Source organism: Lissotriton helveticus, chromosome 5_1, assembly GCF_964261635.1.
Source record: "Lissotriton helveticus chromosome 5_1, aLisHel1.1, whole genome shotgun sequence".
NCBI classification, from domain to species: domain Eukaryota; kingdom Metazoa; phylum Chordata; class Amphibia; order Caudata; family Salamandridae; genus Lissotriton; species Lissotriton helveticus.
Genome location: NC_136065.1, coordinates 1624434090 through 1624449765, shown reverse-complemented (window position 1 = coordinate 1624449765; position 15676 = coordinate 1624434090). Strand labels below are relative to the sequence as shown.

At 41.7% G+C, this 15676-nt stretch overlaps 1 protein-coding gene across 1 annotated transcript; it reads right to left on the bottom strand.

Annotated features, from left to right (window-relative positions):
* Positions 1-1399: 1399 nt before the first annotated feature.
* Positions 1400-15179, bottom strand: LOC144753740 (acylphosphatase-1-like). Its single transcript, XM_078641324.1, has 2 exons — positions 15068-15179; positions 1400-1587 (listed from the first exon to the last, which is right to left on the bottom strand). Exons 1-2 carry the CDS (start codon positions 15177-15179, stop codon positions 1400-1402), a joined length of 300 nt encoding a protein of 99 aa, XP_078497450.1.
* Positions 15180-15676: the final 497 nt, after the last annotated feature.

The window sequence follows — 15676 nt, the reverse complement described above, 5'->3', positions numbered from 1 at the left end:
TACGTGTCCAGTTGTCCGGTATGACAAGTGCGTGATCACTGCGTGTAATGTGCATGCTATGTTCTGATTGGCTGTGTGTTCCTTAGCAATTGACTTTATGATGTTTTTCGAAATGCGTGCTCCTCCACACAAACATGTTTTATGCAGGGGTGGCTCCTCCCCAAAGACAGAGCAGTGTCACCCCACTGGTTTAAAGCCAGCAGCTGAAAAAGAAAACAATATTTTAATACTGTTTCCCCTGCAGGTGCTGGCTCTGAGCCAGCATGGTAGGGATAAGTAGCCAGGGGTTATTGGCGAGTGGGAGGAGGACTGGCTCCTGACATGTAAGTTCGCATGTGTGTTTGGCTGGCCACCTCGTGCGTCCAAACACACATGCACACTCCGGTTTCTCTAACCCAGCTGTATTGAACAGCCGGGCTGTCCAGAGTGGTGCATCAAAGCAGCCCGCTCTTGACAAGCCCTGGGCTGCTTTCATAGCATGAGAGCAGCACAGGGATAAACACAGGGAGTCTGATGCTGCCCCAGTGCCTGCTGGGACAAGGAAGTAGGAAAAAGACCACCGAGGTGGCTGGCAGCTTCAGGTAAGTCTTTTTTAAATTATTTAATTTAAAAGAATTTATAAAGCGCGCGTATGCCGTGCGGCTTCATGGCGCTGTTGAGCACTAAAACCAGAGACAGGGGAGTAGGAGGATTTTTAAGCCGGGAAAGCTTTCAGAAAGAGAAAAGTTTTAAGAGATTTTCGGAACTCCATGTAGGAGGCAGTAGAGCGGAAGGCCAGCGGAAGGGAGTTCCAGAAGGAAGGTGCCAGGACAGAAAATTTAAATTAAATTAATATTTTCCCTCACGCTCTCCCTCCCGAGCACCATTCACCCGCCTCACCACTTTTTGTATGTAGCAGCCGCCACTGGATTTATTGGAACCAATATCCTGAGATCATTTTGGTGTAGCTACCTAAACTAATTAAACGTCTTCATTCCTATTGTTTCCCAAAAAGTCTATAGAGTGATTTTGGGGGGGGGGTGGATGGGGTAGTGTTTTATTGCATGTAACACCTACAGACTCCATATTCCCTCTCTCTCAGTGCCACTTTCTGGTGCAAGAGTAGACCATTCCATTCTATGGTCTCCCAAAGAAATGCAAGTCATTAATGAGTTTCCTGTGTTGAATTACATTTTGGAAGAAGAGTGGGCAAAACAGCCTCACGCGCAACAACTTGCTTCTATCTCTCTAAATAAAAATACTAGAAAACACATTGTCATAATAAAATATAAATATAAAAGAACACTCGTACTGCAAACCGGGGACAGATTAGTGCTGTGGTTCCTCCAATAGGTGAGAGTGCAACTTTTGAGCCACAATGCAGATCTCCAGGGGTCCATATGCAGTGCTCTTGTGGAAATTACTTTACGATGGAGAAATCACTGTGCTCCAGCTTGGTGTTCTGCCTCTCATTGCGGAATTCAGCTCGGCAGATCCTGGAATTGGGACTCCCTTTTTTCTGAAGCCACGTTTGAATGTCACGGATATGGGAGATCAGCGCCTGCAACTGCCCTCGCACGGAGTGTTGATTTATGTTCTGGACCCAGCAGGGTTTGATTGGCAGTTCAGTGCTTTAAAAGGGAAAAAGAAGTGCAGGTACTCATTAAAATGAGCTAGATGTGTAGTGAGGGTAAACGGCTAAAGGCAAGACATGATGATACTTCATGACTTTTATATTAATTGCAGAAGAAACAACAGGGGTTTGGCTAAAATGCAGCAAGGCCACGCCGCAATTATAATAAACCAAGCGAAGTGCCAGTGCTGCACTATTATTTTTCTATTTCTTAAGGACAATGGATAAGATAGTTGTCCTAGAAAAACCACTATTTCCGTTTAGACTCAATCATTAGAAATCTTTCTTTTTCCATATGAATTATTCTTTTTGCATATTTACAACATTATCTACAAACATCTACAAGTGTAATTTCTGAAAGTGAAAATCTTATTGTTTTCTAATATGGAGCCCACTTTTATAGAGAAACAAAGGACAGATACAGAACAAAATTCACATTCAAACTCTAAGACCTAGTTTATATACACTACATTTACATCGTGTTAGAGTCACACACCTAAACCTCTGATTCTGACATCCACCCTTGCTCACTCATCCATCCACTCACTCACCCACTGAAAATACCCCCACTTCGAACCAAAGCTCTTCTATAGATCTATCCATTTATTCTTTCATCCTACCATTTACCTGCTGACGTCCGCCATTTAACCTTTACATTCTGTCGTTGATTCAGTCATTCATCCATCATTCAGTTTTCACCATTCCGTCTGTCCATACCTCATATCCAAACCTATCCATCCATCCATCCATCTCCAAACCTATCCATTCATCCTTTCACTCATCCATCTCTCTATCCACCCTTTCGCTCATTTGTTAATCCTTTTGCTCATATATCCATCAACCCTTTTTCTCCTTTATTCCATCCACCCTTTCAATCCCTCCTTTCACTCATCCATCTTCCACCCTTTCATCCATCCTCCCTCCCTTTCATTCATTCATCCATCCAATCTTTTACTTATCCACTCATCATCTGCCCTTTTATCCAATCATCTACCCCCTTTCACCCAGCCATCAATGCTTTTACTCATCCATCCATCTATTCATCCATCCAGCCATACATCCACCCTTATTCACTCATCCATCCACTCACTCAAGCACCACCAACCCTCCATACTATGCTATTTATGAATCTTTGTCACCAAGCAGACATGTACACACAAAGTGCCACCCATTCTCTTTAAAATACCTCCTGAGAGTGTTTTGATTCTCTCTATCTTTCGCTCACTTTTTTCTTACAAAAAACAGGCATACGAATGCAGGCACACACATAAGCAGGCACACAAAAGACTTGGGTATGATGAAAGCCATGTTATACTCTTCACCTACCATGGCTTTTTTTATTGCCACCAGGGCCGGACTGGCCGTAGCCTGATTGCCACTGCCAGGGGACTGCCATTTTATTTATTTATTTTCTTGAAAGGTTTTATATGCCGTGAACATGACCTATGAGGGTATCAGAGCTCTGTACAACAGAAAGAGGATACGATTGGTCAGTAAAAAAGCAAACACCATAAACATTTGTAGTTAACCAGCACAGTTACCGAAAGGGCAAACCAAACACGTGGAACAAGTAGCCTGAACATTAATTTGCATCAAAAATTGCCTCAATGAATGATATGGGTGTGCCCTACTCTCCGGCTACACTGTGTAGAGTTAATACAGACCCAATGTTACCATTTTTTATGAGAGAGCACAAGCAATTAAGCACTTTAGCACTGGTTAGCAGTGGTAAAGTGCACATAGTTCTTAAGCCAACAAAAAGGAAGTCAGAAAAAGGGGAGCAGAAAGGAAAAAAACTCATGGGTGACCCTGCAAAAAGGGCCATTTGTTATTTGAAGTCCATGCTAAATTCATTCGGACGACTCAGTGGAGTTTTAAAAGGAAAGGCATACCAGAAGCTGCTTTTAAACCTATAGTATTCAGAGACACTATGGAATAATTTGAACAAAACCAACTTCATTACAAGTTGGCCGATAAATTGGTACAGTAATATTGTATTCAATATGGCTTATACCGGCTGATAAAACCAGGTGTGACCTGAAGGGGAACATCCATTACTATGCGGGTTTTACCACGCGTGCTTTTACATCGCATGCGTTACAACGCATGCGATGTTACAACGCGTGGTAAAACCCCGCATACCATTACATCGCATGCGCTATTACAATGCATGCGATGTAATGGCGGCGGGGGCGGCTATCCATGTCGTTGTGAGGAAACTTAGGCTGTTTCCTCACAACGACGAGAACCAAACAGGAAGGAGGAAGCAGGATCCCTCGGCGACGCTGGAGAGGAGAGAGGTAAGGGGGTTTGCGCATGGGGTGGGGGTTACTTTTGTAGTTTTTAGGGTTCTGTATAAGTTGTGTGGTAATGTTTTGTTGTTTGTGTTTTATTTTAAAACGTTTTAGTGCGTGTTGTAGTGTTGTCGTGTTTGTTTAGTGTAGTGTATTAGGGAAGGTAGTGTAGTAGTGTTTATGTAGTGTAGTGATTTAGATTTTAGTGTAGTGTTGTAGTGTTTTTATAGTGTAGTGTATTAGGGTTTAGGGTAGTGTAGTAGTGTTTATGTACTGTAGTGATTTAGGTTTTAGGGTAGTGTAGTGTTGTAGTGTTTTTTTAGTGTAGTGTATTAGGGTTTAGGGTAGTGTAGTAGTGTTTATGTAGTGTAGTGATTTAGTTTTTTTTTTAGTAGTGTAGTGTTGTAGTGTTTCTTTAGTGTAGTGTATTAGGGTTTAGGGTAGTGTAGTAGTGTTTATGTAGTGTAGTGATTTAGGTTTTAGTGTAGTGTAGTAGTGTTTTGTTTAGTGTAATGTATTAGGGTTTAGGGTTTTGTAGTAGTGTTTATGTAGTGTAGTGGTTTAGGTTTTAGGGTAGTGTAGTAGTGTTTGTGTAGGGATTTAGGTTTTAGTGTAGTAGTGTTTGTGGGAAGTAAGTAATTTTTTTTGTTTGATTATTTAAAATCTTACAATATTGCTAATACAAAACATATACTATATTGGATAAAACCATTAAAAAGCAATTGCTCCATAAAAGTCCTTACAATTCATTATACCTCTTCATTTTATAACTTCATCTTCCAATTTTGTCTTAACTACCAATAAAAACCTTACAAAGGCAGCATTCATGCTTATATCATTGGAGTGGAGACATGTTTTCACTGCATGCCTACAGGTCCTTATTCCTCGTATATTAAAAGGAAGTTTAAATAAAGTTCTTCTTTCATTATGAAGTCCAGGACAAATGCATAAAAGGTGGACAATATTCTCCGCTCTATTTTTACAAATTCTACATGTTGTGCAACTCTCCATTCTTTTCCACGGAAGAAGATGACTAAGTCCCGGGATTATTCCAAATCTTGCTTTGAGAAGAACTTGCTTATTTCTTTCTGACCACAGTGTTTCCAGATAGTCTTGTACCTTCTTTTTAGTATAACCATTTATTATTGACCATGCATGTTTTCTTTCTGCCAGTGTATCTTTATCATTTACAAGCGATAGATGATTTGTTGTTCGATTGATTATCTTTTTGAAAGATACTTTATTTATCAAATTATTCCAAATTGGCATGACCTCAAACTCTTCTATCGCTTCCTTAAGATAATTCCAGGCAGGTGACTTCACATTAATATTTATTTCTAGCCATAATAACTGATATCTGATTATCATGATAATTTTTTTATCCGATTCCAAGTTTTGATAAAATGACCCTTTCTTGCATAATATTGATTATTTAAACCAAATTCCAATCTAATTTGTGCAGGTGAGGCATTATTTGGGAGATAAAAAAGAGATTTATATGTTTTAGAAAGCTCTTTATTTGTTATTTCAGTGTCCTTCCCCATGAGTGCTTCACTGCCATATGTAATGGTTGGAAGAAGTTTTGCCCCTATAATCTTCAGAAGGGGCCGATATGTGAGGTTGCCAAGTGATTTCTGTAAAATCCTAAATACTGCCGTCAAAGCATTTGCCTTCCTTTGTATGTCCTTTTTTTGCGGTTGATAGTTTCCTTTCTCATCGAATAGTACACCCAAATATCTGTATACTTCAACTTGTTCCAATTGGGTGTTCTCCATATACCATTTACTTTTATGTCTTAATTTTATATTCTTAGTGACCACCATGATTTTTGTTTTGGTTTCATTTATCACCATTCCATTTTCTTTTGCGTGTATGGTTATTCGATGAATTAGCCGTTGTAATCCAACTTTGGTATGGCTTAGAAGAATGGCATCATCTGCATACAGTAAATTAGAAATCTGTTTGCCAGCTAATTTCGGTGGATGTGAATTTACTTCATCTAGGTTTCCTGTTAAATCTGCCAAAAACAAATTAAAAAGGAGGGGGGCCAATACACATCCCTGTTTTAGTCCTTCAGTTGCTGGGATTTTTTTGGATAATGTTTGGCCATCCCCCATTCTCACTCTAACCCAGGTTTTACTATAGAGTAATTGAATCAATTTTAGCAGATTAGTTGGAATGTTTTTTTGCTGGAGCTTTTTCCAAAGTAGATTTCTTTGGACACAATCAAGGGCAGATTTAAAATCTACAAAACATAAATACAGTGTCTGTCTGGCTCTGATTGACTTGCCAATTAGTAAAGATAATACTAAAATGTTTGTTGATGTTCCAAACCTTTGATAAAGCCAGTCTGATTCAGTGGCAGTATCTTGTTTTCTGTTGCCCATTCATTTAAATTCGTAAGCAATTTCCCAGCAAACAGCTTAGCATCTGTATCTTGTAGGGTAATAAGCCTATAATTATCCGGAAGCGCCCAGTTTCCTTTTTTAAAGATTGGTGAGATTAAGGACCCTCGCCATGACTCTGGAATAGCACCTGTCTGTATCATTTCTTTAAAAACCTTTAGTAGATATCCTGACCATAATTCCGGATTTTCTTTACAGAGTGCAAACGGAATACCATTTGGTCCTGGTGCCCCGTCTTTCTGCTTCTTAATTAATTTTGTTAGTTGGAATTTTGATATTTCAATTTTTTCCTCAATCTCATGGTCTAGTCTCTTTTAGGTTTGTATTTCAATTTTTGCTATTATTGTTCCATTCCAATTTAGATGTTTTTCGAGGAACGTGACCCATTCTTGCTCGGTTAAAGTTGATTTGCAAGTACCAGGGACCCCCTGATATTGGATCAAATTCCTGGGTCAGGGTAAGACAATTTATGACAAATAACAAACCCAGGCAGAGTGAAATGTGCAGCAATGTAAGCAACCAAAGAAAGCAAATATGCAATTAGAATTGCAAAAATAGTCATTTAATAAATTTCATAGAAATCTGATAAAAAGGTTTGTGATATATATTTTTTGGGGGATAAAAAGGTCGAATGTAATTCATAAAATACAAATCAAGTATTGATTTGTATTTTCTTAAATTTATGTATAGAGATATTTCGTGTTTTTTTTATCCCCCCAAAAATATATATCACAAACGTTTTTATCAGATTTTTATGAAATTTATTAAATTTGACTATTTTTGCAATTCTAATTGCATATTTGCTTTCTTTGGTTGCTTACATTGCCGCACATTTCACTTTGCCTGGGTTTGTTATTTGTCATAAATCGGTTAAAATTGATGACACCACCAATTTATTCGGACGTACTAGACCATTTATGATTTTCCAGAACTCTCTTGCGTTTGTTTGTTTGCTTCGAGTTCTTTTTAGTTTTGTTATTGTATAATGACGATTTATACATGTTTTCTTTTAATCTCGTTGCTCGTTTTTGTTCATTTTATTTAATTGCACTTGCGATTGAGGTTGGACCAACTTCATGGTAAAATATACCCACTGTTCAATCCGCCATTCCGTTGTTTTATCCTTGAAGCAATTCTCGATAAGTAGTGTTTGTGTAGTGTTTTAGGGTTTAGGGTAGTGTAGTGGTTTAGGATTTAGGGCAGTGTAGTAGTGTTTATGTAGGTTAGTGATTTAGGTAGTGTAGTAGTGTTTGTGTAGTGATTTAGGTTTAAGGTAGGTGTAGGGGCAGGGGTCGTGTTGTAGTGTGGTAGTGTTTTTTGGGTTAGGGGTAGTGTAGGGGTGGGAGTAATGTGTTGTGTAGGGGTAGTGTTGTAGTGTGGTACTGTTTTTGGGTTAGGGGTAGTGTAGGGGTGGGAGTAATGTGTTGTATAGGTGTAGGGGTAGGGATTTTACTTACCTTGCATACTTTTACTGCGAGTATGGCTTTACCACGCATGCCTTTGCGTTGTAATGGCATGCGTGATAAAGGCATACTCGTTGTAAAAGTATGCAATGTAATGGTATGCGATGTCATTGACATCGCGTAGTAATACCCGCGTTGTAATGGCACGCGTGGTATTAGTATGCGATGTGTTGACATACATTCGACCTGAAATTATAGCTTTTTCTATGTCAGTTAGCATCTATTTAGAAAGGTGTGATAATGCACCAAATTACAGAGGTTGTTTTTTGTGATCAGTAATACTGGGTAAGGTTTTACTGATTATTACCAACCAGTATTACCACAAACTTGCAAAAAGAACATGAAATAACATAAAAAGGCATAAGTCCATCATTTTTGTGAGACAGCTTCACAGTCTGGGAGGAGAGTCTGTCTGGATAGTCTGCTTTCTGCACTACGCCCTAATCTCACCCATGAAGTTTGTTCTCTTTAAAGACTGAATATCACTTGCAGCCTTCTGAAACTTTAGTTAATTTCCATCCTCACATTCTGACAGCCATCTGTAAAAAACAATAACCTAATTGGACATTATGGCCACAGTTCGACTGAGGAAAGTCACATTTCGTGAACAAGGAACTACAGTTTCTCACAGAAGAGGTTGTTAAACAGGAACCTAAGCTCATAGCCCATCTGCTAGGCATAACAACTCCAAAGGTCTGACTCTGAGAGAATATGTGTAAGAAGTAATAAACAAGCATTTGCAATGCAATAGGTCTCGCATTAAGAAAGTTTGAGCTATTGGTATTTTAAAGGACAATTTTTTTATTTATGTGTTGGTTTTGAAAATAGCGAAATTAATAGCTTTGTCATTTACAATGCCAATAGTTATAACTTTTGCAAATGTGACACCTATAGCATTTGCAATGCAATATGTGTTGTATTTACGTGACTTAGATGTATTGATATTACAAATAACAATGGCTTTTAATTATTTTAAATAATTCATACTTAAATAAAAGTTATTGTAATTTATAATGGCAATAGCTTAAACTTTTGTAAATAACTTTTGTGAAGATTATGTTCAGTGTATTTTATTGTGATGAAAATCCAAGAACAGAAGTGAAATATTAACATCTTTTTTTGACATTTGTAATAAAGCTTGAAATATTGAGAGAACATATTTGAACCAGTTGTTGTTGAATGGTTGCACAGATTGATGCTGTGGTGGTGCTGAGTGATGTTGTGGTGGCGACGAGTGATGCTGTGGCGTTCAGTGATGCTGTGGTAGCACATAGTGATGTTGTGGTGCCCCGGAGTGATGCTGTGGTGGTGCTGCTGTGGTGATGCGATAGATAGAGTGAGGGCGATAGATAGAGAGATAGATAGAGTGAGTCTGATAGATAGATAGATAGATAGATAGATAGATAGATAGATGGTTGTGTGTGTGGTTGTGTGTGTGTGGTTGTGTGTGTATGGTTGTGTGTGGGGTTGTGTGTGTTGTGTTTGGGGTTGTGTGTGTATGGTTGTGTGTGTGGTTCTGTGTGTGTGTGGTTGTGTGTGTGTATAGTTGTGTGTGTGGGGGGGTTGTGTATGTGGGGGGGTTGTGTATGTGTGGGGTTGTATTCTGTGTGGGGTTGTATGGGGTGTGTGTGTGTGGGGGGGGTTGTGTGTGTGGGGGGATTGTGTGTGTGTTGGGGGTTGTGTGTGTGTGTTGGTGTGGGGGGTTGTGTGTGGGGGGGTTGTGTGTGGGGAGTTGTGTGTGTGGGGAGTTGTGTGTGTGGGGTTGTGTGTGTGTGGGGTTGTGTGTGTGTGGGGTTGTGTGTGTGTGTGGGGTTGTGTGTGTGTGTGGGGTTGTGTGTGTGTGTGTGGGGTTGTGTGTCCATCCAAGTGAATCTGGACATAGAAATGATTTCCAGTAAAGCGAGAGCGTTTGGTTCATAGACCCACTCGCCAGCAGAGAGAGCCAAGTGAAGACCTTCGAGAAAAGATGTTCACATTCAGGTCAAAGAGAACAAATTGCAATGTATTTATATGGCTTGGTTTTGGTAATTTTTCAGTTTGTGTGCGATCTAATTAAATATTGTTCCTTATCTCTGATACCGATACTAGATTACAATCAGTGCTTTATTCGCGGGTTTGCATATAGCAATATACTTCGGAGTCACAGTTTAAAGGCTGTCCAATATGCTGCCTGTCCGTCTGACAGAAAACATAAGCTTGCATCTTTCCGTAAACTTCTATACACTTGTTCAGATCAGATATGTTCGGAAAAACTGTTATGGCAGTATTATATTCCATTAAGTCCCACCTAGCTCTTTTTCATGGCACAGTGCATTTCGTTATATACGTAACTGTTTCGCTGGCTTTATATCACAGGGTCACAGCAACCTGGAATGATGCCAAGAATCTAAGAGCAACTGGTAGGGTGGTTGTGCAGGGAGAGCAAATTAAATAAACAATTTTAGCCTTCTTTTACTTGAGAAAGCTAAATGTTTACCCTTCTGCAACCAAACAACTTATGGTGATGCATTTTACTATTAACTCCAAAGTAAAATCATTCTAACTGTTGCCCAGCAGGTGGCGCTTGTGCCTTATCAATTGCACGCAAACTCTAAAAGCTGCTAAAACACTGTAATCTTCGCTGTTTAAACAGGACAGAGCACCATATTATCTGAAGCCAATAAAAGCAAAGGGGTTTTGCTACAAAAAGAAACTCTTAGGAGCTGCAGTCACCTAAATTAATAGAAAAATGCCATCAGCTTTTATCTGAGTGATGAGAAACCTAGTGGGGCCTGCGGCACTGCAAAGCGTCATCGATATGTTACCGAGCCTGTAAACAACAGGTAACAAGCAGGAAGTGGGATAAGGGATGGGGTGGCAAATGGTGAGCATTTCGCGGCCGCTTTGATGTTCTCAGTGGCCACATGGCTCACTGAGAACATCAAAGCAGCCGTGGAAATGCTCCCAAAGGCTGTAGGCGGACAAATGGTGCGAGCGCCCAGCGCACATGCACTGTGCCTGATTCGCCTGCAGACTTTGGCAGCATTTTTGAAAGCCCCCTTACTATACTCATGCGCGTTGGTTCAGCAAGACCTAAAAAAGAAACCCAGTCTATTCTCACCCTGATACTGTGGAGACAGACCTGCACTTGACTTGGGACTGGACCACAGGAAGGGGCAGGTGCATACAATCATCAGCTTCCCCAACATAGAGGCGATGATACGTGAAGCAGAAGCAAGAGATGTCCATACAGCACATTTCAAGGAAAAACAGCATGTGCATGAAGGTAATTATCATGCAAGAGATTGATCCCTGTGACAGAGGAAATGGGATCTACCAATGCTATGTGTTTGCACCTAATCCAGGGCATCCAGATCACAGCCCATTTCAACATGGTCTTGGACTGCCGGCCACCTCCCCCCTTAACACACTGACTGAATTACCCAATTCAACCAGTCAACACATGGGGGTCTTTGGAAGTCAGGGGGTACAGGGCCCCCCCTGGCCGTATTTATTAAAATATAAAAACAAATCAAAAATTTTAATAAAATAAACATTTCTGACAATTATTAAAATGCACATTTCAGAACATTAGATTGACATCCGTTTCGACATGGTATGATGGGCTAACCTTAACAAATATCTAGTACAGCGTGTTTCCTAACCGAATCTAAACATCCTGAAAATTAAACTGCATTCTAATAATAAAGTCGTACGGCAAGGTCGCCAACCGGTGTCAGATCCTTTTACAGCTGCGCTCTCACGTTCGAGATGCGCATGCGCAACCCAGGGCACGTTTCGCCCACGTGCGCTCCCTGAACTCCATTTAACCATAACAGGAGGGCCCAGACACTCGCGCACCTTAGTGACGTCATAGTGTTGTGAGGGGTGGCTACCAGCCTGAGGAAAGCGTAGACTCCCTCCCCCGCACCCTTTAAAATACGGGATATCATATCCTGCCCCTGAAGTTCTGAGAGAGACCAATGGCCCCTCCCGCGGGTGGCCCCTTTCGTGAATGGGTCCGCCCCCCCCGTAAGGACCTTAAAATGCTGCTCACCGATTAATGACCTTACCGCCAGACACACATAATAAATACGACATAGCTATACTAAAAGGGAAAAAAGGCCTAAGGAGAAATTTGTTAATACACAGCAAAGCACAACACATATACAGATATTCCTGTAAGCGGAAAAAAGGCCTAAGGAGAAAATTAGTTATAATATCACAGCAATGCACAAAACATTTACATCTGCTCAACCTTCCAGTAAACGGGAAAAAAGGCCTACTGGATCAAGCATCCTATTCCTATAATCCGGCACATTGCCAAACATTATACCTACCATTGGCCGGCCCCAAGGTCTGCTAAAAAAGGGGATGGAGGGCGGGGAAAATTACACAGCCCCACGGTGGGGCGAGGAGCGAGCCTGGGAGCGCGGGCACAAAGAGGCCGCTTCCCGCGCTCCCCAGGCTTTAACCCTTTCGCCGCCGCGGCCCCGCCCCCCCCACCCCGGAAGTGCACAATTACTTCCGGGGTGAGGGCGCGGGGCAAGCGACCCCGAAAGGAACGGGGTGTGGGAGGGGCCGGGCCCCGCCATGCTTGCGTGGGGGCCGATTGGCCCCCCCTTCTCTCATGGTCTTGGACTGCCGGCCACCTCCCCCCTTAACACACTGACTGAATTACCCAATTCAACCAGTCAACACATGGGGGTCTTTGGAAGTCAGGGGGTACAGGGCCCCCCCCTGGCCGTATTTATTAAACAGCGTGTTTCCTAACCGAATCTAAACATCCTGAAAATTAAACTGCATTCTAATAATAAAGTCGTACGGCAAGGTCGCCAACCGGTGTCAGATCCTTTTACAGCTGCGCTCTCACGTTCGAGATGCGCATGCGCAACCCAGGGCACGTTTCGCCCACGTGCGCTCCCTGAACTCCATTTAACCATAACAGGAGGGCCCAGACACTCGCGCACCTTAGTGACGTCATAGTGTTGTGAGGGGTGGCTACCAGCCTGAGGAAAGCGTAGACTCCCTCCCCCGCACCCTTTAAAATACGGGATATCATATCCTGCCCCTGAAGTTCTAAGGTAATTATCATGCAAGAGATGGATCCCTGTGACAGAGGAAATGGGATCTACCAATGCTATGTGTTTGCACCTAATCCAGGGCATCCAGATCACAGCCCATTTCAATGCTTGCAAGTGACACTGCACAGGAGTGCATTGAACTGGCTTCTGCAGGCACAGGTTCTCCACACAGAGTAGAAAATACCAAGACTGTTGTATTTTTTAACATTTTATTTCAGTTCTGCTGTCTGCCATTCTTGGGAGTTTTCAAAAGTGCTTGCTGCAGAAGTGAAGGAGTCAAGAACAAAAAATGTTTCAGCTACATAACCCGTGCATTGATCGGTGACTTTCACTTATGAGTAATTCATAACATTGGGCTAATGTCTCATTATTTCTATGTGCCTTTTTTGCAGCTTACACGAATGCCTATGTCATATTTAGAATCTTCGCAAACGTTCAGGAAATGTTGTCTCAATATTTAATGCAATCAAAATTGTTCTGCATAAGAACCGTTCCTCTACTAAATTACGTGAGGCACTTCTGGCTCTTGTTTAACATTTACACTATCAATACAGTAATGCTGGGAGAAACGATTAATATAAAGACAACATTGATACCTCAGTTTGTCCTACGGCAAGGACGTTTTACCATACAAACTTGTCAGCAAGCGGATAAATGCGTATCACTATTTTCACAAAAAGAATTCACATCAAATTATATATTTTTTTCCAAAATGGTTAAAGCTGCACCTGACCTTTGAGCTGCACTTGCTTTACTCTGTTAGTACACTGCAATCCAAGTGGTCTAAAGAAATGGCACACAGTTGTTCTTCTACAATACATGTAAAACCACTGAGAATTAACTACGGCAAAAACAAGCTCTGTTGTAGGTCCTTACAAGAGAATATCATAATTATCTTGGCATAGTAAATTCTCAATTACATTTATCTGAAAGCCTCATGTGAAACATGCATGCTCACTCACACACATACAAACAGGGGCATGTGCATACACACTTTTTGTAAAACTGTGATGTTGTAAGGAAAATGTTCGTGGAAAAATATGCTAACTATATGTGGTGTTGTTGAAATGTATATGAGGCTAGAGTACCTCAAGTGAAGGCTGTGTTTTCGGTAATATATAGTAAGGGGTATGGTTTCCAGCTGCTTAAATGAAACTTCTAAAAATAGAGCGCAAGATTTGGAAAGTATTTTTGGGCCTGAGGTAGGGAGCACCATCCAACGTGATTCTTCACAAATTGTAACTTTCTCCGTGGCTGCTAACGCACTGCTATTGCACTACAAACTACATTTTCTAATGATTATAAAACGTTCATTGCCTCATCAGGTTCTCCATGGAAGTTGTGACTCGTTGTATCCTGCTCTTTTTGACCACTCGCTCGGAAACCTCTGTCATCTGACACTTGTTTGCACAAATGCACAGGATATTGTGACTGTGATTGACAGCACAGGGCCTGAACGGACCCTGCTCTGTCAAACACAGCGTGATGGTGAGCACTCGGCAATTATTCAAATGAGCTGGGGCTCAGATTGGGGATACAGCAGTGGTGCCTTGGCTGCCAGAGACACCTTCCACTCCGGCTTACCAGCACTCAGAGCCAATAAGCCTACCTTTTCAGGAGTACTGGTACTCTCCTCAGCAGAAGAGAAGTGTCGGTACTCAGAGTGATAAATCTAAGAAGTGCCGGTACTCAGTACCGGTGAGTACCGGCCCATTTAAAGCACTGTCAATTGGGATTAAAATTGGCCCGGGCACTCTAAAGAAAAGTGGCCCACATTTGCATATTCCCTTTCCGCAAAACACTGCTTCGGCAAAGTTTTATTTAAAAAAAAGGGTGTGTGGTCTCTGACAGGGGCATGTTTTCGTAACTTTACTTAGATAAAAAAAAATGCACTGATTAGTTTGCAATGGTGAAACACACCTAAAAACAAGTGAGGCCACTTCTGCTCAGGCCACCTGCCCCCGCTCAATATGCATAAGTTAATGGGCCTGCCCAGCGAGAGAAAAGGGACACCTCTGCCCGTTGGTAAGAGGGAAGTAATGGATGCCCATATGTCTCCAGAAAGGCCACTCAGGCACCCACTGGGCCGCTAGCGGCACCAAAACAACACAGACACCTCCAGATCGGCCCTCAGGCTGCCCAAAAAAGCACCCCACAGCTGGTACTCGGATACCTGCCCCTCAGCCATTGCCTGAGTGCTTGCCTTACCAATCCGACCCTGGGACCCAGCCAACCAATCCAGGTTTCCTCCCCAGTGCCTGTACATACTTCCGGAAAAACACACCTTGAACCCTTCCGAAGGCTTCATAGTCCACTGAAAGCATACCATCTCCATCAGCCATGGCACGTTCCTTCTATGAGCAGTAGAAAGTGGGGGGTTAACCTGGAATCTGACACTGCTCACCGCAGCCCTCGTTTCACCACACAATAAACTGCACAGGCTCGTACATCCCTTCACAGTGATCTTTAGGGTGCTTTCATGCCTAAATACTTAAAACCCTCTATTATCTCGATGATCAAGCTTGGGAAATTCCCTGCAGGATGCGTTTTTTTAGTTTTACTTGTATGAGGGGCTCTAAAATGCCTTGTGTCCGTAAGTAAAAAGATTATGGACGTTAACATTCCCCGTTGTCTTCTCAAACATACTTCTAGTAAGATTCTACATTTGTAATTACCTACATCGAAATTGAGCAACAGAAATGACTGGTATTTGAAATACCGTATATTATGTACGAAGCTTATAGAGAGGGCAGGGCAGTGGCGGCTGGTGAGGTTTGTGAGTGGTGAGGCTGGGCTTGGTCAGTTGGGGGGTGTTCAAGATGTTGGTTGCCATTTTCTA

Bases quoted from the DNA above. Each gene is read 5' to 3' on its own strand.
- LOC144753740 (XM_078641324.1), bottom strand. From the start codon at position 15,179: ATGGCTGATGGAGATGGTATGCTTTCAGTGGACTATGAAGCCTTCGGA. The intron at 1,588-15,067 runs GCTGGGTCCCAG...CAATCAAACCCT, and splicing joins GAGGAAACCTGGATTGGTTG to GCTGGGTCCAGAACATAAAT.